At 35.5% G+C, this 22,360-nt stretch overlaps 1 protein-coding gene across 3 annotated transcripts; it reads left to right on the top strand.

The window, feature by feature from the left end:
• The first annotated feature begins 91 nt into the window (after window positions 1–91).
• Window positions 92–19,016, top strand: LOC121388710 (borealin-like). 3 transcript variants are annotated; one of them, XM_041520178.1, is made up of 10 exons: window positions 92–134; window positions 1,910–2,067; window positions 3,090–3,184; window positions 5,088–5,121; window positions 8,572–8,647; window positions 9,807–9,891; window positions 14,521–14,582; window positions 15,998–16,072; window positions 16,911–17,031; window positions 17,377–19,016. In XM_041520178.1, exons 2-10 carry the CDS (start codon window positions 1,932–1,934, stop codon window positions 17,524–17,526), a joined length of 834 nt encoding a protein of 277 aa, XP_041376112.1. In that variant the 5' UTR covers window positions 92–134; window positions 1,910–1,931; the 3' UTR covers window positions 17,527–19,016. The 3 variants fall into 3 exon arrangements, with proteins under 3 accessions (XP_041376112.1, XP_041376110.1, XP_041376111.1); XM_041520176.1 differs by having other exon boundaries at window positions 125–224; XM_041520177.1 differs by having other exon boundaries at window positions 129–259.
• Window positions 19,017–22,360: the final 3,344 nt, after the last annotated feature.

The raw sequence follows: 22,360 nt of genomic DNA on the forward strand, positions 1-22,360 counted from the left end.
CTTATTTTGGGGATTAACAAATATGGTAAAATACCAGGTAGTAATATTTTACGATATATATTTCTTCATCATTTCATTTTGATTGGTCAAACAATTTGAGCGGAAATTTCAAGACGGAAGTCATTGATAATTGTGTATGTTTTGATCTCAAACTTTCAAAGTTTGTCAAAATTGTCTCGATTTAAACAAAATATCGAGTGGCACTGAATTATAATGTGCACTAAGTTAGTCTACTAAGCAAACTGAATCCACATCAATAGTATTTTTATTCAAATTGTTTTTAAACATATGTGATATCTGAACAAAATTCTCTTTCATTTCTTGGCACATTGATTAATCCTGTCCTATTCACGGTGTTATGTCTTCTTTTATCAAAGCAATTATCAAGCAACAAATTATTGAGCCAAAATTTTAGCCACTTGCAAAGGAAGGACTTTCATTTGGCACTGTCACTAAGTGACTAACCCTAACCCCAACTATTAATTATTATTATACTATTTATAGGCCTAAGTATTTTAGGCCTATACGTGACCGTGTCAAAAGAAAGTCCTACCCTTTATAAATTTGATTAGCCCATAGTAAAATCTCCAAAATAATTGGGGGTTTTTTGTTTGTTTTTTATAAGAATAAAGGTTGTGTTACAGTTAACTCTTATTTCATTGAACATCGCACATGGTTTTGCCAAAATAAATTTTTCATGTTATTTAGCCTATAGTAATTTCGGCTATTGCTGTTGAAGAATTCTCCCACCAGTTAGTTAATTACCTAGATATAACATGCCACAACCTTTTGTGATATTTATAGTTAGTTTGACCATTGATAATAATATAATAATGACACTTCCAAAGTTTCATCATGTTACTACAAGATTTTAAATTTTGACAGACGAAAGGGGAGGACATCCACCCTCTCTCGAACTCATCCCCCATGGCCGCAAATAAAGCCTACAGCTTTATCTCCTTTATTTTAATTTCACGTCTGTGGACACACTGCAAAGACAATGTCAGAATTATCTAATCCAGTGATTACTGCTCTAATGGTGTTGTTAAACAAAACAAACTTTATCATAACATTTTACATGTACAGACAGACCTTGTTACAATGACCACATTCGTCCCTGAGTCACTTTGTCGTTATATCAAAATTGCCGTTGTAAAAAATTGTTTTATTTCATGACACCACTAGAGCACATTGATTTTTTTAATCATCAGCTATTGGGTGTTAATAGTAGCAAGGGATATTTTATATGCACCATCCCACAGACAGGATAGCATATAAATACCACATCATTTAATATACCAGTCATAGTGCATTGGCTGGAATGAGAAATAGCCCAATGGACCCAACGATGGGGATGGATCACAGATAATTATTAAATATTAAGTGTATTATTATTAATCAAGGTGCATTCACTGTCAATCTAATCGATTTGTACCTACTTCATTTACAAAATGTCATAAAACTAGTAGACTTGATTGTTCAAAGTTAATCCTTTAATTGAATGAGACTAAAGACTTATTTTCAAAAGCAATACATGTTTATGATTTAGCTGACATCGGTAACTCGGACAAAATGTGACACTGTCGGCTCGCGACAAAATCAAGGATGACAAATGGCTGTGTGTACTGCCAACGTGCTAGGGCATCTATGATTGTGTCATGTCGTTGTAACTGTGACGTGTTTTGAGACGTCGGATGCACGTTTGTTCCAAATTGCTCTGTCGGTGTCGGAAGGTGTGAATTCCGGTGAAATGAACGAAATAATATTGATGTACGTTCGTTCCCGACAATTTGTGGTTGGATGGTGTAAATGTAGTAACAACAGTTGTTATAACGAGGTCTGACTGTATATCTACAAAACTATATAATTGTTGTTTAACCACTGTTTATTGTGTATTATTGCATTACAGGTATTGTCAACTATAGTTAGCAATGCCTCGAAGACGAGCAACCAAAATAAATGTACGTGCAACGCCAAAGGTGTCTCGCAGTACAGACGCCGATAAACTGAGTGAGAAGGAGAGAGTAGACAAGATGCAAGTGTTTCTGAGTGATTATGATGAAAAAGGTAGGCAGTGCTAAGTTTTACTATTTTTAGCAGTACCCACAGGCCTTTGGATTTCGCGGAAACTATTGTTTCCGGTACCGTATCGATAGCGTGTTGGTAAAATCATGGAACTGAAAATTTGTTTCCCATAATTATTATATAGAGTATGTCTATTTAATGGAACCTAAAAACAGTTTCTGATGGGTTACCATGATCACAAGGTACGGAATCAAAAAACTGTTTCCCATGAAATTTGAAATCCTATGGCCTGACCCAAATAGCATAAGGACATTAATAGTGATAATTTTCACTATTTCTCAGCTACCCCCAGATAGCATCAGAATGCACCTAATGCTAACTTTCACAGTTTTTTTAACAGTCCCCAGATAACATCATGTATAATGCTAATTTTCACTGTTTTTTGTCAGTCCCAGTTAGCACGGATGTTGGCCCAACTGATTTCGTTGGAACAGTCGGTGTTGTACCAACATTTGTTAATGAGCAGAAGACATGCATGAAGTATGATCCGATAGCAGCTTCTTTATTTTGTTAACTTATCCGTCAGGCCAGTGTCTCAAACTATAACCAAGACTAATCTGCTTTACTATTTACTAGATCTGCTCTGTTGGAAAATAGCGCACATCAATGAAATTTTCCATGTATACATCTATTCATTTAAAGTTAAAATAAGAAACATGTAAGTTTATAAGGGGACCCAGGACTGGTCTTAGCGTTGCTTGTAGAAAAAAAGAATTATTATTGCTGTTCTTTGAGTTAGATTGCCCTTTGGAATTTTGTACATTGAAATATGACTACATATGGCAAAATAACCTATTAGTCACTTTTTAAAAGGTGTCATAGGCAAATTTATTGTAAAATGTATTAATTAGCAAACATCATACATCAGTTTACATTTAATGAGCAATAAATCAAACTGTTCGTGTGTAGTGTGTTTTGAGAAGGGGAGAGAGGGAGGGAAGTCAAAATTAATTTTAAAATGATTTACATGTGTATGACAAACACTTTTTAATTTTTTATACCAGTGGCAGTTCAGCTTAAAACTATGGAAGAAGAGAAAAAACGCATGCTTCAGATTGTGTCAAGACGTCTACATTTACAAATTATGCAAATGCCATGGGTTTGTATCTTGTCCATTAGTGTTTTAATGTTGCTCTCTTTGTCTCAATTTTCATACTTTACACCTGAAAAGTCAGCTCACACAACTTATAGTGCTCAAGCATTGACTACAGTTTTCTCCCCATCCTAACTGACTGGTATATCAAAGGCTGTGGTATGTGCTGTTCTGTCTGGGAAAGTGCATATAAAAGATTCCTTGCTACTAATGAAAAAATGTAGTGGGTTTCCTCTTAGGACTACGAGTCAGTTACATATGTTTGACACCCAGTAACCGATGATTAATAAATCAATGTGCTCTAGTGGTAGCATTAAACAAAACAAACTAACTTTCGATTACAATTTGTAAAAACTACAATAGGAAAAAAATAATTATGCAGAATGATATCGTTCACAAAAAACAAACTTAAAATGATAACGTGGAATTTCAGTGTGGCACGTTCGATGGTATACACCTTATAGGTGTAAAATATTTTCCAAATGAGGAAGCAATGGATTTGAAAACCGTAATTTTAATTTTATTAATAACTTATTGCAAGTAATGTATCTGACAACAACAGTTTTAATTATATTACATAGCTTGTATATTAAGGGTGTAACGAATACATATAGTGGCAAATACAATACATATCATTAATATGAGGTGACGAATAAGATTATGTATTCACGTCCATGAATACAAAAGTGAAAAGGTTTTGTAGAAAGGAAGAACTTTTTCTTTTGTTTTTTAAAACGAAAAACTCTTTAATCATGGGTCTGTCTATTGTCTAGTCCAGAATCATGTTCTTTTTAAGGAACACTAGCATGTCCATATTTTTAGAGGAGAGTGCAGCTCTCTGTGCTGTTACCACATCCCCAGCAGTGCTGAACATGCGCTGGCTTGACACACTTGTTGCTGGGATGAATAAGAGATGTTTGGCTATATGGCTTCAATGAGGACAAAACATACTGTAATGTTTCCACTATGCAAGAGGGCAGTCATTAACCCAGTCGGGTCCTCTGCTTTAAATCTTGTTAATTCATCCTCGATTATTTGAATTTTAGTTTTATTTTTCTTTAATTAGCTATTTAAACACTTGTATATTGAAGTTACATTGCATACACTAACAAAATACGCTCGCACGTGACTCTCATGTTAGGAACATAATTCATACGGTTGGTTGATCAGGATTATTATGCAACGTCCTACAATTTTTTTGACAGACGCAAAATCAAGGTACACGCAGGGTACCAGTCCAATGCATTGAACAAAACAGGTCTGGGCATTATCAAAACAATTAAATCGTTATTTTATTGTGGTTATTAATTTTACAGTTAGCATTACATACATTGTACATGTATTCGGTTCAGCTAGTGATTAATGCAACTATGATACAGATAGCTGTTCAGTTCCCCGAATAATCGAGTATATCATTATACTCTTATTGTATATAACTTGCAATTGTACAAGATTACTAGGATTACTTAGTATATTATTAATCTCAGTAGCAAGTATATTATATATATTGTTACTTTATTCTTTTTTTTCTTTTTTTACTGGCGTCGTGGCAGGCCGTCGGTCTACAGGCTGGTAGGTACTGGGTTCGGATCCCAGTCGAGGCATGGGATTTTTAATCCAGATACCGACTCCAAACCCTGAGTGAGTGCTCCGCAAGGCTCAATGGGTAGGTGTAAACCACTTGCACCGACCAGTGATCCATAACTGGTTCAACAAAGGCCATGGTTTGTGCTATCCTGCCTGTGGGAAGCGCAAATAAAAGATCCCTTGCTGCCTGTCGTAAAAAGAGTAGCCTATGTGGCGACAGCGGGTTTCCTCTGAAAATAGTGTCAGAATGACCATATGTTTGATGTCCAATGTGCTCTAGTGACGTCGTTAAATAAAACAAACTTTACTTATTCTTTTTTAGGACGTGAGAAAGATGACACTACATGATTTTATTGGTAAGTACAAGTTTCAAGCCCTGTCTACCATTGGGGATCTGCAATTACAGGTGGTGGTGTTCATTAAATACCTGTATCGTATATTGCCGTGTATTAGCCAACTCCTTGTATAAGCCGACCTCTTAGTTTGACCCTAAATATCAAGTACAACATCATCAGCCTCGTGTATAAGCCAAAGTCATCATTTGTCCAGTTGTACATTGTATTGATTTCAATAATACTGTCGACAAATAGACTTGTGCTTTTCTTTTTCGTTATATTTTCTTCCCCTTTAATTATTACAACACGGTAATAATTATCGCAATGCTAACGTCTTCCATGCCATGCAAAACTAATTTAGCACCGATAAATCATAACAAGAAAATAAACAATTCAAGCTGTAACAACATATCACTGCACATAAGTAATTTAATTATTCACTGGACAGTAAATAATAAACTCATTAAGGCATGTTTAATGCCTGTTTTCCCCCACTCAGAAAGAAACGATTCTGTGACTGGTCCATGGCTGTTGTTTACACAAAATTGTGTGATCCAATCAAATAAGAGCTTACAAAATAATATAGACAGGTGTCAAACAAAGATGGTGGAACACGTTTTTACCATTGAAATGACAATAAAACAAGTAATTTTTATTATTATTCATCAAACTATTAATGCATTAAAGAACAAAAAACTACATAATACTGCATGATGGGGTGTTTTATTTATAATGTGCAAAAATGATTGTTATATAAGCTGTGAAAGGCTGTAAGGGTCTGATCAAAATTTGTAAGTCAGAGTCGGGTGTGTTTTCGATCGAAATTTTATGAATCAATTTGTTGCCTCCATGTATAAGCCGACTCTCTTCTTTTGGAAAGTATTTCTAGACTTCAAAAGTCGGCTAATACACGGCAATATATGGTACTTAATGTTTTCATTTATATTATATGAAGATACACTTGGACAGCCAGCTCTAGCCCATGGTAAAAGGAAAATAATGTTTAATGACACCTCAGCAATATTGCAGGACTTCTAGATTATAGTAGCCCCACTCCCATAGCTAGTGATATTCAATGTTGGGCTAGTAAATAACTACTATCGCCATGTCCAATGGCTAGTGAAAAACAAGTTGTTAAATGCTGCATTTAAGTCTATTTTGTAAATATGAATATTCTGCCATCCCCCAAATGTAAGGGTTTTTAACTGCCATCTCCTTTAGGTGACTTATCCAATTATTCCTATTAGTAACATTGTTTTAACTTAAAGTAGGGCTAGTGGGTTTTTAATCATGGCTAGTAAATTTTTTAAATCACTCATACCATGGCTAGTGGATTTTTATAACAATTCTAGAAGCCTTGAATATTGTCAGTTATGGCCATTTGGTGACTGGCATTATTCATTCAACAATTAGTTTGCTCACCTGATGCAAGGTCAATCTAGGATTGATCCTCATCAGAGGGCCCACTGGGCTGGCTATCTGTCGTTCCAGCCAGTGCTCCACAACTGGTATAACAAAGGTCAAGGTATATGCTGTCTTGTCTGTGGGATGATGCATATAAAAGATATCTTGCTTCTGATTGAAATGAGTAGCCCATGGTGTGCTCACATCAAGTTTACCGTCTCATTATCTGTGTGGTCCTTAACCATATCCAGGCTCACACTGGAAAGAAGTTTGATGTAGCCCATTTTCACGTGTAGAGTATTTCCTTAAAAATCATTCAAAAGTATCTCATTTAAAGAACATTTTATTAGCCAAATAATACATTTTGAAGCCACTGTATGACAATTGGAAATTGGTTAATTTGGCAATGGACAGGGTAAGCCCTGCATATGTCTGACACTACATGACTGAAAATAAAAATGTGTTGAGTGTAGACTGGCCTCGGTGCTGTCATGGTTAAGCCATCGGACATAAGGCTGGTAGGTACTGTGTTCGCAGCCCGGTACCGGCTCCCACCCAGAGCGAGTTATAACAACTCAGTGGATAGGTGTAAGATCCCTACACCCTCTTCTCTCTCACTAACCACTAACAACTAACCCACCGTCCTGGACAGACAGCCCAGATAGCTGAGCCGTGTGCCCAGGTCAGCGTGCTTGAACCTTAATTGGATATAAGCAAGAAAATAACTTGAAATAAAAATATGTTGAATGCATTGAGAGAGAGAGAAAAAACCCACTGCTTTAACATAGGCTACTCTTTGTTTTATATGTACTTTTCCATAGGCATGATGGTGGGGGTGGGGGTAGGGTTTGGCATTGTTAGTGCCAATCACTATTTATATAGCTATGTTATTAGTGTTGGGAATTGGTTGGAATTTTATTATCAATCATCAGTTATACTTATAATCGATCTCAACCAACCGATCAACTTTCAATTACACAGTTGGATCGAATTAAATGAATGTAAGGGGTAATTAAATTATAAGGACCATTTTCACTAAGAAACATGTAGACCCTACAAATCACTAATTTTAGTTTTAATAACTACTTTATTTCTTTTTTCTTTAAGTACACATGAAAACAACACCAACCCAACATATTTACATCAGTTCCATAATCTAAACTGGAGGAACAATTACAGTAAAAAAAACATTTCCCACTTAATCAATTATGGATTTTTAAAATCGATCATCACATCGGTATAGAGCCAAACCGATTAATTTTCAATTATAATCGACCATCAGCATAATAAAGTAATGAATTTCACACATAGGCATATTATTTGCACCACTTTCGATGACGACACAACCATGTAATGTGCATTGACATTCGATTGAACTGTACCCTGCACCTACATGCTCAAAATCAAGGTGAGTAAAAGATCCCTCCTTCACTGGTACCAATCGATCAATCACATAAAGTTTCAAATGAAATTCATTAAAACTTTTATTGCAAGACAATCAATTTGAAGCTCTCCTAAAACTTTCCAGATGAGTTTAGAGCGAAGCAGGAGTGATCACTCACCCTTCTCAGTGAAGATGGGTAACCCATTTCATTCTGTCACCTGTTAAACCATGTTTGTGATGTCCTAAGTTTAATGTGCAAATGAAATGTGGGTGACACAAAATTAAACATGGGCAGACGAAAAAGTAGTCTGTCTAGAATCGATCCCTATTGGTGGGCCCATTGGGCTATTTCTCGTTCCAGCCAGTGCACCACAACTGGTATATCAAACGCAGTGGTATGTGCTGTTCTGTCTGTGGAATGGTGCATATAAAAGATTCTTTACTACTAATGCAAAAATGTAGCGGGTTTCCTCTCAAATGACCATATATTTGACATCCAATAGCCATTGATTAATAAATCAATGTGTTCTAATGGTCTCGTTAAAAAAATTAAACAAAAAACCCAACTAATTTTCAGAAGCCTGCTGTATATTGTGAAGTTTGACATTTCATGTCATGAGATATAAAACATTTTGTTTTTACAAGAAAACAAAATCCTGAAATACCCTGTATTTTTCTTACAGCTGCTGGTGGCACCATAGAAGCCGTGTCTGGGAAACAGGCTCTATCAGATGACATGAAAGAATCTACAGTCTTTAAGTATTAATGTCTTCCACATTCCTTGATGTCTTTTATTCATGCACAATACAAACAGGACTACAGTTTTAATAAAATCATGTGTTTTCGCAGAGTCAACCGATATTGTAAACTGCATGTGTAACAAACGAGAAACGATTTAGTACAAAACAACTAACAAATTGAAGAGTTTATTTCTAAAACATCTATCAATTTACATCTTTTAATTTTTAATTTTATTATTGCAACATGACATGGCATATATCACACGAAGCAGTTTTAACATCCTGTTCAAATGGCTCAGATTGCGTTTGACATGAAACATTTTGTCATTGCTGAGTTGTAATCTCTCGGTTTCAATAGAAGAGAGACATAGACTGTAAGTTAAATGTGAAGTGATATCGAATCACAATTTGCTACATGTATTTGCTAAATGTAGAGAATGCTAAACAATTCTAAAATGTTAAATACATTAAAGTACTCTTATAACGAACTGGAAGGCACCAGACACATCGGTTCGTTGTAGCAGTAATTCATTATAGACATTTGTGGAAGTTAGCCATTTTCATTCAGTAAGTCGGCCGTTTTGGATATTTCAAATTTAAACACAAGAATTAGTGAGGGTTTTGTTTTAATATTTCATTTATTATCACCAATATCAGTGCAGTCATTTTGGATGTATTGCCGTTAATGCTACTGACTGATAAGATACAAGTAAGAAAAAGAAAAACAATATACGATCGGTTCGCTGTATATACACTAATTTACACTGAAAGTCACAATTTGGACTTTACAATCAATTCATTCTAATCAGTTGTTTGTTGTAAGCGTGTTCATTCTAAAAGTACTTTACTGTACAGTAGTGTGTGTTAATCACATTTCTGATTTATTACCATTAACCCTAGGCTATTAAAATTTAGAAACTATGCACTAATGGTATGTCCTGTTCTGTTTGACATAGAGCATATAACAGATCCTTGCTACTTATTGGGAAAATATAGCAGGTTTCATCTGAAGACTGTCAGAATTACCAAACAAACGTCTGACATTTAATAGCCAAAGATTAAATAACCTATGTGCTTTAGTGGTGGTGTTAAATAAAACAAACTTTACTTCATTTTATTTCCCTATTCAAGCTCAACACTTATTTACCATTGCTATGTTTACATTTGACATTTTGTAGATCAAATGGAAATCGTTACGAGACTATTCATGAGGAGCAGTCTGAATTCACAGTGCCTAAAGCAACTACCGGGAGAAGGAAACAGGTAAAGGGTTCAGACACCACTACACATATTTATTCATTCACACATGTGGGAGATTGATGTAGACATCTAACTGGCTGATCCACTGTGATAATGTAGATGTCAAAGAAACACTATCCAATCAGGCCTTTCCCCAGGATTTTTTTAAGGCGCTTCCATAATATTATATAGCATCATTATAACACAAAAATCAAGACAAAAGAAGTGGGGTAGTGGGTTGAAAACAGTTAAGTGTTTGCCTTTAACCCATCAAATCATGTTGGGGTTGTTTTTTGTGGGGGGGGGGGGGGGGGGGGGGGGGGGGGGGGGGGGGGGGGGGGGGGGGGGGGTTAAAACTAAAAAAAAAAAAAAAACCCATCAATTCCCCACCCCCAACAATTTCATAATTTGCGCCATGTTGTTGCTGTTGATTTCAGCGTCGTGTTAAATGCTTGTCACCTCACAGTTTAACAAATACATATCTAGCATTATCTAACAAATATGATTATTGTAAACTAATTCAGTGTACGTTTAACTGCAATTTGTATAAATACTGCATGTTCATTTCCTGCGATCGCGATCTCAGTGCGTGCTCTCGACCATAGGTACAAAATTAACAAAGACAAAGGAAATAACGAAACTGCAGTTAGGTATTCATTGATGCAAACAACTATTGTTTTTCTACACATTTATATCAAGATTTACTTCCGTGTAATCGTATTGTTCATGTCCGCAACGATGTCTCTTGACACATGGGTGTCAGCTGACTCTGAAGCGTGACGTATATTACCGAGAGCTTTCCTCAGTTCAGCCAACGAACGTTGTTCCTAACGTTCGCGAACTATTTGATTGGTGTCCATCATGTCCATTTGGTTTAACGTGAAGCGCACAAACCAGTGTAGCGAACGTTTTGTTTTCGCTCGGTCTGGCTGAACTCAGCCCTTGGGATAGCCGACATGTCTTTCGGCCCTGAACTGGCATGTGTATTCAAATTGACATGCAGTGTTGGTTTGTTTTTATTACTTTGGTTCAAAGACTTTACAAAATTAAAATAATGGTGACATGTTTTACTCAAGAATTTCACCTTCAAAGATGTTTATTCAATTAATAGGTATTTTCTTCGATTTGTCTTGATGCGTAATTCCCAAACATACAGACATTATTATAACAAGCAGTTATCTGGCGGATTAGTAGTAGCCGATCACCTGTACCACGTGACCAGCACAAGCCCGCCGACAATTAAAACGGTGCGATCAATGGACCTCAAAGTGAACATCTAAAGAATTGTAGAGATACCAAATGGAAGTGTGATAATGTGTGGTGAATGACGTTACGGATCACAGCTCCATTGTTTTGTATACATGTTACAAATTAAGCCGACACGGTCCTGCAGTTAAGGCGCTTACCAGACATGAAGGCGCTTACTTGGCTGGCTAAGGGAGCACGGGCCGTGTCGGCTTATCGCTCTAGGGAAACCCCTGCCAATGAAATGATGAAATAACACTATTGTAACTGATTGTTTGATGAAGTCAAGCTAGTAGAAAACCAGTCTTTTATGTCATTGTGGTTAAACTATCTGCCTTAAAGGGACAGTCAACTCAAACAAGAGCCTTATGTGTTTGAAAGATGCATACCCGTCCCACCAACACATACTAACAATTTAACAAATCAAAATCGTGTAATTTTAGAGTTAATAAAAAACTGTGATTATTCCTGCTAACTGGGGGCAGCCATTTTGTTTCATTTTTATGGCCTCTGGTGCTATAACTTGGGGCGAAATCTGACCAACTCCTGTATGCACAGTATAAACAAACGCTCTAATGTATGACAAGACACTTCGCTTTCATTAACCTGATTTGTAAAACAACAAATGACTTATACAATACAATAAATTATTTAACTAAATATATTTCAATTTGCATTAATAGAACAAAATGGAGTTATATTATTTTTCTCTCTTAAAAAATCCAAAGAAAAAAATGCATATTATTAGACATATTGGTAGAGTACGTTGGAGCAAAAACTACCACTCGTGATACCCAAGTGATCATTTTATTTTCTTTAATACTATATAATTGGTCAGTTTTGTGATTTTAGATGGGAAAGTACTTCATCGAGGGTTTTACATAATTATTTACAGTAATATTGCAGGACGGCTGATAATGTCCTTTACGATTTTAGGGGTGTCTGCGCAGTTATCACACAATACTCTGTGATCTTAAGAAAAGAGGCATGTATTTTTAGTGTGTCGAGACATTGCCTGGGGACCATCTAAATATACATCTGCCAATCAGAAACCACAGGTACAGGCCACGGAAAGAAAAGACCAATTAACTAAGAAAACAATCCGATTATTATTTCATTACGTGGGTTAATTTATGGACAAAACATAATAGTTATTTTGACACTTTGACAATGGTGGTTTATTTGGTATTGAAAAATAATAGATACTCAGTGTTTCTGCTAGAAAGACATTTTTGGATATGATGCTATGGAATTGAATGCAACCACATTTGATGGGGTATGAGGAGCCTCCCACAAAGAAAATGGGTTAAGTTTAGGGTTATGGTTAAGAAAATCATACAGTAATGGTTAGATTAATTAATTTTGTCAAAAAATATTGGGTATGGTGCCATACCTATTTTACTCTCTTGCAGAAACCCTGATACTTATTGTTGGCCTACTGCAAAAAATCAGGCACGTTTTGTTTCTTCAGTTCTAAGACTAATTCCTGACGTGACACGTTAAGTATTGCGTAACCACTGGTTCGCCAGAGGGCGTATTCACTGGGATTTTACAAAATGGCTGTGCCCGTTATATATAATAGCCATCACATTTAACTGTTTTATTAATTAACTATATGATTATACTTGTTGATATTAAGCAATAATGTGCATTATCAAAGATAACAATTCAAAATATTGTGTTTATTTGTTTATTGGCTGAATTGGCCACGGCTTAATTTAAGGTTACCACCCGAAAATAGGGCATTTGGGCAACCCAAATATAAATAAATGGACACAAATAGATAAATTGAGCAACAGTGTACACTGGAACCAGATATACACATGTCGAAAATATGCAAATAAATCATCAATGAAAATATAGCAAAATCCAATTCAAATAAAATTCAAATAAATAAATACATAAATAAATAAACGGTACTGTTGTTGAGCGAGAAACTGCCAATTCGTGATATAGTAAATATGATTAAAAACTCCCATCCTCTTAATATAAAACAACACTCCAAAATGCCTTGTAGGCTGACCGAGAAACTACATGGAACTGGCTTTTTTTTTTCTCTTTTTTTTTTTTTGTACATCATAAATAAACAAATCTTCATAAAGTCCATAAGCATTCCACTCCTAACAAACGCAATCTATTTTCATATAACAAGTATACTTCCAGGTTAAAAAACCAGAGAAAAAAACTTGTTGAGAAAAAGACTCTGGAAAACCTTTGGAAAATATATATTTATGTAAATAATGAAATCATGAATATCTGGCTGTTACTGGTTCAGACGCAAGCTAGAATGAACTATGCACACACGTGCTTCTCCTTACAGACATATATAGCACGTGCAGCCTCATTTTGCTCATAAATATTCATGTCCACTCTTATTCGAGTACGAACCTAGCAAACATATTTTCCTGATTTACTGTGTACCGCAGGAAAATGTCATTATCAAAAATTATCTTTTGTGCGCAATATTCAGTATTGTCTAGATTTAATCATGCGAGTGATCACACATTTAGCCGTGACGATTTCGATTTGAACAGTCTTCATACAGTACACTAGAATATCCAATCTGAAATTATAAAATAACACACCAGCAGCAAAACAGCAAACAATTTAAACGTAGAGGGTTATAGGGTGGGAGGGTTTCATTTGTTTGTAAATACTCGGCCAACACTTGAAATGTTTTACGTTTAAAACTTTAAACAACTAACTTACGTCATACCTCAATATGACGTCACTTATAAAAGTGTGATGTAACGTCACAATTGACAGCACACAAACCTTAATAATTTGTTATTTTAAGCCTCTGAATATGCATTTATTAGTTTACAATAACTAAGAGTCAATAAAACAGTTTAATTGGCAAATAATTATATGTTGTTACTTTGATAACTTCATTTAATAGAAAGATTAAATGTTATTATATGTCGTTGAATATGCATACCAGTCCAAAAGCCTTGCGCAAGCATTCCTTTAAGGCTGGTAGTTGTTGGGTTCACATCTCGGTACTGACTTAGTTGAGTGTTAGTTTTAATGAGTCTCGACTGGGAAGGTGTAGGACTTGTGCTAGTCACTCATTTTCATTTTTCATTTATCCAGTTCATCCAGTTACGGTTCAAGCACAATGTCCTGGGCACAGACCTCGCCTGTCTGTCCAGGACAATTGGTTTGTGGTTTAAAGTTAGTGGTAGAAGTTGGTGTACATATAATGACCTTACAACTAACCTCGAATCATTAAATTTGCTTTTGGTGAGAGCCAGAACTGATGATCATTTAGTCCCATTAAAAAAGAAACCATGTGCAATTTTATTTTTATCTTAACTTTAAGTTAAACTTCATCTCACTAATATATGGCAAAAATTTTGTTTATCGGGAGAAAAAATAAATGTTTTTTTCTTCTTTGTTTTTTTCCAGTATGGAACAGGGGCAAATAAAATGAGAGGTCACCAAGAAGCTATGTCAGCAATAAAATCAAGGTAGTGTTGAGGATAGACTTGAAGATTATCATTGCTGCTCTGTTAGCTTGTGACAAATGTAGTTTAATCGACTGAATGCGTTTCCAGGATTTTACCATAAACCTCCATCTTTTCGGCCGGTAGTTACAGAGTGTAACAAAAACAAATGTTGGGTCTAATCGCCTATCTTTTTCACATCTATGTATGCAACTGTCGGCAACATTAAATAAGTATGTGGTGGGCGAGGGAGCAGGTCAACTCGCCTCAAAACCAACTCACCCCAGCGGTTGGTCAACTCGCCCCACACTGTTTAGTCAACTCATATCATTACCATTTTATTATTTAATATACCAATGTTTTAAGCAATACTGCAATAATGTCCATTAAATGTTGAATATGCCCACCAGCTGGAGTCTAAAAGCCTTGCCTGAATAAGCTTGACAGTTCATTGTAATAGCGTATTATTTATCCGATATTAGGATCTCCCCAATATAAAACCATTTAATAAGTGGTCGTAATAGCGGAGTTTCACTGTAATATTAATAAATAAAATGACCAAAGTTGTAGACATCCATTTTTAATTTTGTCACAATTATTTTCAGACAGTAAAGTTTGGGGCGAGTTGTCTGAACACTGGGGCAAGTTTGTTTTGGGGGGAAGTTGACCAGCATTCATAGGCGAGACATCTCACGAAAGTCTGTACTTGTGAGCCATTCTACATTAAACTTCTGACTTCTGGATTAATTTCTGACAAAAACCACATGGGGGGGGGGGGGGGGGGGAATTATAACTTTTACTTCCATATTTTCACTTACAAAAACAAACCCACATAAAATAATGTTCAGTTATTAATCAATAAGTATTATCTTGGGTTTTTCAAAATTTTATGGTCTTTTGGCTCAGTTACTGTTGATTAAAATTAGGCAGAAAATTGATAACATTGCATTTACTTATGCACATTTGTGGCCACATGTCCAATATTTTCAGCCATTATTCCCAATAACTGTACTGACATGATTTATATCCCAATATTTCATGATTTTTGTTGTTGGTAAAACAGTCATTCCGTCATTGTTGTCAAGCGAAAATATTTGTTGAAAACCACTTTCAACTCAAAATTCCCAAGCATTTCTCACACACAAAAAACCCAAAGCAAAAATGTAAGCAACCATTATCATGATTAGTCTCAATCAGTGTTCTATTATTTCTGGTCAGTGCCATGTGCAAAAATTGCGGATGTATGAATGAGTGCATGTACTATATGCAGTTTACAGTGTCAGCTTGCGTGATGTCAGGCGAGATGCCTGCAGTAGCCAGAAGGTTAATAACAGTTTTAATTTGAGTATATTATAATACCCGTCCTTCACATGACCACCAGCTTAAGGCATCAGTTTCATGATCATGTTTTTAACCCATTTTATTGCTTGGAATTTCAGTTTCAAAACACCACACACAACCCATGTAGCTGCAGGCTGGGATACTCCTCTAATAACACCCAAATTCGACCCAAGGTGAGACATTTGTATTATCACACCTGTAATAATTAGATCATTAATTTTGCTTTCTTGCCCAGAAAGGAATATTTGTTGTGGTGTGTGGGTGGGGGGATATGTGTTATATTTCTACATATATACCACTGTAATTCAAGAATTCATATAATAGGGAATTTAGAACATTTTGTTGAAAATGTGAAGTGTGTGTGGGGTTTTCTTTTTAATCCATTCAAGAAACCACTTCTGCACAGCAGTGCAATAACATTTTAAAGGATTTAGACTGGGTAAAACCTTGCTACAAACAATTTTGGTGCCTTTTGTTAGAAATATTTTGGTGTCAAATTCAATTATTTGTATTATGCAAACAAAACTGAGGCTTTTTGAAAATGCTAAATCTCAAATGAGCTTTATGGGAAATTTTGCGAAAGATCTAGTCGTCAAATTAAACTTAAGTTCATATTTGGGGACTTGGCAAACCAAAGCTTAAACCCTTTACATTGTTTAGAATTGTAATTACATATGCTTTATTTAATTTAGAGGCAGAATCTAGCTCAATTGGTAGTTCGCTTGAATGAAGTCGAAGAATCAATTGTTGTTTGTTTTTCCTGTCCTTACCAGTGCCCACCACTGGTAGATCAAAGGCTGTGCTATGTGCTGTCCTGTCTGTGCGAAAGTGCATATAAAAGATCTCTTCCTGCCAGTGGATAAATGTAACAGCTTTCCTCTGACTTTGTGTCACAATAACCAAATGTTTGATCTTAAACAGCTGATGATTAATAAATCAATTGCTCTAGTGGTGATATTAAAGCAAACAAATTTAATTTAATGATCTTGCTGTTGTTGTTTTTCTCCTCAGACTGCCATTCCAGTCTCATAACAGCCGGGATCCGAAGCCTGGTGAACGGTTGGTGTCTCTACAAGGCAGTCCAGTAGCCATTTCCAACAAACAGGGGCCACATGTTAAACTCACAGATAACGTGAGTATTCATTACCCAATATGTTGGTTATGCAAACAAACAAAAACATTTTGTAACATGTTATGTCTTAAATTTAATTTTTAAAATGTTATTCAAAACATGTTCTCAATTGATGTGTGGTCGGTCTAGCATTGATCTCCGTCAGTGGGTTCATTAGACTATTTTTCATTCTAGCAAGTGGTCTACAGCTGGTGTAACAAAGGCTGTATAACAGTCATTAAAATATGTTGAGTGTGTCATTGAATAAAACATTTCTCCATCAGATAGTTTTGAATTACCTTGCAGTAAGATAAACATTATTGAAGGGTCACTGATGTGGTCTTTTTATTTGTTTGTTTGTTACAGCACTTGACACTGAACGTAGATCTGACAGAGGAGCTCACTCTGGACGACATCGATATTGACCTGGATGAAAACTATATCAAGAAAATGATGACAATATTCTCACAGATCTCCACCAAACTTGCTGCCAAACGAGAATCCACCATGCAGTGACCGACACTAATACGAGATGCCCAGTCTTATCACTGTCCAAACTAAAGACGACTTTTCACGGTCTTCCAAATAACTCTGTACATAACACACTCGTGCATCAGTCTTACACAGGCTTTTCATGGCTTCAGAAAAACTGTAAATAGAAGTTTGGGGGTGGGGGGGGGTGGGGGGGGGGGGGGGGGAGAGAAAATTCTTGAAAAACTAAATCTCTGCTTTATGGGTTGACAGTAAATGGCATTATCATAATTGGTGGCCATTTTCTAATATTTCTGTTTTCTTTATGAGATTCCTCTATAGGAATGCTCAAGAAGGTAGTTTGGGACATCTGTAAAGTATGTAGACCCTGAGAAGGTGGGAGAGGTATTCTGGCATTAACATTTAAAGAGCGTACTGGGGAGGGGGGGTTAGCTGACGGACTATAGGCTACTTTTCAGTGACTTCAACACTAAATTGATTATGTTATATAATTTATATTTATGTACAGTGGTCTCTTGTCTACATCAGCAGTTGTGTAATCTGGGCATTGTTTTACAAAGTGGTCTTGGCTCTAAACTCAACTTAAGTGCATAAGGTGCTTTTAGTGCTAAGATTGCTTCGTAAAGCAGGACCCTCAATTTTTGTGCGACTAGAATGATCACAGTTCATTTAGTGACATAATTTTGGGTTAAATCTGTTTACATCACAGCATTTTGTCAGCCCCAGGCCCCCCGCCCCCCCCCCCCCCCCCCCCCCCCCCCCTTTGAATTCGGCTGGTTTAGACAACCAACTGTATTTCGTTTGTCTGTCTATTTATATGTCTGTCTAGCAGTGCCTTTGCATACAGATTGAAAAATCTGCCTAAAACATTTTGTTCCATTTGTTAGTCAAACCTTGCTGCCAGTACTGTCTTTCTTTTTGAAAATGTTTTGTCTCACCCCGTCCAATGATGTTAGTGGCTGTGAGGTATTTGAATTCATAAACAAGAAAGGCCATTCATAGTTATTTATAACTATTATTTCATGGACTGTTTCATGTCTAGGTTACAAATTCTTCTGCAGATAAAATACTTCATTGTCTGTAGTATTAAAATAAGAGTTTTGAAACCAGATTTGATATTAAAAGTTGACTGAAAAAAGAAATGTAATAGATGGCAAGATAGGACTTAATGGTATTGAATATTAAAATATTAATGAAATTCAAGCTATGCAAGCTATGTTTAGTGGACAATGATGGGTGTAATGGTAAATGGTGTAAACATATTGACATTGTTATATATATATGCTATACACTTGTGTAAAATATTGTGTAATGTTATTTGTAATGCATATATATCATACCAACAGGATGGATCTTGCAAATTGAGGGGGGGGGGGGGGGGGGGGGTCTGTGCTTTCTGTTGACCTGTCTTATGGACATGTATTTTGTATTTATTGTTCAGTTTAGCAAAGGTGCAATTTTTGGGGAGAACTTCAATTTGGGGTATTGAAAAAATAAATATATGAATACATCTATAAACAGACTTGTGAATTGGCTATTATGTAATTGTCACACCAGGCAGTTTCATTGTGGACGGGAACTGCTTAGATCCTGATGTACATGTAATGTGATATTTATTTATTTTCAAACCTGACATTTTCACATTCACACTTAACAATTTTAATTTTACAAATGAATAATTTAATTCATAATTGCAGCATATTTTAAAAATAGCATTTAAAATGTTATTTTTAAAATGATCTGCAAACAAGTTTGCTATTTTTGTAGTTCAAATTAGTCTCAAGATCGATCACACTTGATGGTCTTAGGTGTTATCAGATTTCATGTTTCTTTGATGTACCCAACTAAAGTCAAAAACCAGTAAGTATGTTTATTTCTCAAGAATGTGTAATAGTCAAAATTCAGAACTAGCATACATCAAGATGGTGAGGACTGCTTCTGGATTGGCCGATAGACTTCTCACAGGCACAGTGGGTCTGTGTTGGAAACGGTAGAATATTTAAGCATTTAGAATACACGTTGCAGTTTTCTTCCTCTCAAATGCCATTCTTTGATTTTCTTTAGATCGTATTTAGTTTAGGCGACACTGAAATGCTCTAAACATGAAATAGACATTGGAATAAGACTGCTGTTTTCCCAACGCAGTGGTTCAGACTATTGCATCTAGAAAAGTTGGAATAGGTATATAGAATATAACTGCCTTAAAGATATCACCTTTATCCTGCGAACGTTAGAATAGCTAATGCTGTGAGGCTCTGCCGGTATCTTACAGTAGTAATGGGTTATTTTATTTATCCTGCAACCCAACAGGAATAGTCAGAAAATAATTATTTATTCTAGTTTTTATATGCAGAGTATCATCAACCTAGCAAGGCTCTTACATTATGACGTCATACAAGATACATGATGTCATTCTTTGCAAAATGCTAGCTACATTCTGTCTCATTCAAAACTCTTAATTCATAAATAAATATACTAGCTTGTTACCTTTATGTTATATGCCATCGATGACAAAAACATGAATACGATACGGTATATGAAATAAAATATATTCCAATCTTAATGAAAAAAATCAAACTTAAAATGAATCCATTCTAGTAAACAAAATAAAAGTGCAACACCATACAGTAAACAGAAAAGTGTGGTAGTTTATAACAGTGTTCAGGCACATGCATTTGGAAAAATAACCTTTCCGTGTATACGCGGGTCATCATTTTTAAAGTCACTACATGATAAAATATGTTTCTCAACTATGCACAGTTGGACGAGAAATTTGATATATTTTTTAAAAGGAAAAATTCAGTTTGTCAAGCGTTCTTGTCCGGTCCGCATTTTACAAACGCCCATCACTAACATTTGATGTCAATACAGATAGGCATACCAGTAAATAGTTTGTAAAATATCAATTTTCTAATTAATTGATACTTAACGCAATTTATACATTCAAAATTATTTACAATTATTATGAATGGATTATGTCTACTATTCACTACAGTAGAGAAACAAAAATATAGTACCGGTAGGCCTATTATAGGCCTACCTTTTGCAGATCAAATATAATAATTGAAAACAAATTCTAACAACAGGGGACTTCAAAATCATAAAAATTAAATGATTTGGCATGTGAGGTCATGTAACAGCACCAAATGTTATTTGTCTTCCTCCATTTCAAGTCGGTTTCTACAATTCAAGTGCACCCGATATCGGTAATTTTAATGAAGAAAAAAAAACTTAGGAGTCTGTAAAGTTTTGTATTTAAATACTTGTCTGAACTTTATTGTTAATGAAAATGTTCCCAAACTGTGAAGAAAACCTCACAAATGAATGACTTGCAGACGACAACAAATCGGATGTTGTTTGCACGAACCGGGTATGAGAAAACTGAACAGAGTTGGAAGCATAACGCAGTTAGGGACGTTGACGATATTGTACTGAAACTAATTAAAAAAATTTTTTAATTGAAATATGAGTCAGGCTTATGTCATGTGACCTATATTTTTGGTCAGTGACTGAAAACAGAACACCAATGCTATACATGATTGCAGAATAATAAATAATAGTAGCTGTTAGTTGCTTTCTGTTTGTTTTTTCCAAACCAATTGTAGAAAAATATTTGTTCATTAATCTCGTTTTATCAATTTTTTCTTAAGAAATGGCAACAACTTAGTGAGATATATGGTGGTATTTGTTGATAATAAAAACGCACAACTATTTAAAAGGGCCACAGGATAAAACCACCATGGCAAACCCATTGTTTTTCCCATCCCAACCAGTAACCCACGAATGATATGTCAAAGGCTGTGGTATGTGCTGCCCTGTATATGGTAAAATGCATATAAAAGATCCCTTGCTGCTGATGAAACAAATTAGGTTTCCTCTGTAAATATTTACAAATGTTTGACATACAATGATTAATTAATCAATGTTCTCTAGTGGCGTCATTAAAAAAATAATAATTTAAAGGCGCTCAATCACGGGTGGTTGACCGAATTATTGACCCAACAAAGTATTATACGACAATATATACATTTGATTTGTACCTAAAAGTACTTTATTGAACCAGCATATTCCACTTATTGATATTTTATAAAAAAATAATTGAATTATGTCAACGGTCCATAATTCAGAGATGGCTGTGACGGAGCATGACGGGCATCCCCTCGAATAACCGCAGTGTCAAAACGATTTACCAAGCTCGTGTAACGAGAATGCTTGACCATCCTCTGCGACATAAGGTAAATAGGAAAAAATTACAATGAAAATAAGTCATTAAAAATTATTAAAAACATGTACTGAATGATAATAAGCTTATACATTGATTTATTTTAGTAACAGAAACATGTTAAACGTCGACAATCCCGACTAGTTAGGCCTTTGCATCTATAGGTAAATTTATCGTTAGTCGTACGCAAAAAAAACCTCTAACATCTGGATCACAAATGCCTTCATTTTCCACCTTCATTGTTACATTTTAAAAGAATACTCTGAACTAGATTGTTTATATACGATGTGACTATATATATATATATATATACTCTTCAAAAAAAGAAACGCAAAAGGGTACAAATGGGTTATAACTCCGATTTTATGTTTCCTACCGGTTCATGCTTTGTGAATATAAGGTCATTGCATGTCCCAAGCACATTCCCACGGTTACATTCGATAAAACGCAGCTACTGTACAATAAAGTTCCAAAATGTGAATATTCGCAAAAACGCAGCCACGTGCAAACCATGTCACCACTGCACGTGCGTTGTCTGCACGTGCAACATGAACACCGACAGTATAAAAGTGCAGGGTGTTCGCTTGCCTGGCCTCTGTATCTGGCCGACAGTTGACAATCCAGGACATGCCACGT

The sequence above is a fragment of the Gigantopelta aegis genome, chromosome 14, assembly GCF_016097555.1.
Source record: "Gigantopelta aegis isolate Gae_Host chromosome 14, Gae_host_genome, whole genome shotgun sequence".
In the NCBI taxonomy this organism is placed as follows: domain Eukaryota; kingdom Metazoa; phylum Mollusca; class Gastropoda; order Neomphalida; family Peltospiridae; genus Gigantopelta; species Gigantopelta aegis.

Coding starts and splice junctions, on each gene's coding strand:
- LOC121388710 (XM_041520178.1), top strand. CDS start 1,932: ATGCCTCGAAGACGAGCAACCAAAATAAATGTACGTGCAACGCCAAAG. Junction 2,068..3,089: donor GAGTGATTATGATGAAAAAG/GTAGGCAGTGCT, acceptor TTTTTATACCAG/TGGCAGTTCAGCTTAAAACT. Junction 16,073..16,910: donor ACACCCAAATTCGACCCAAG/GTGAGACATTTG, acceptor TTTTCTCCTCAG/ACTGCCATTCCAGTCTCATA.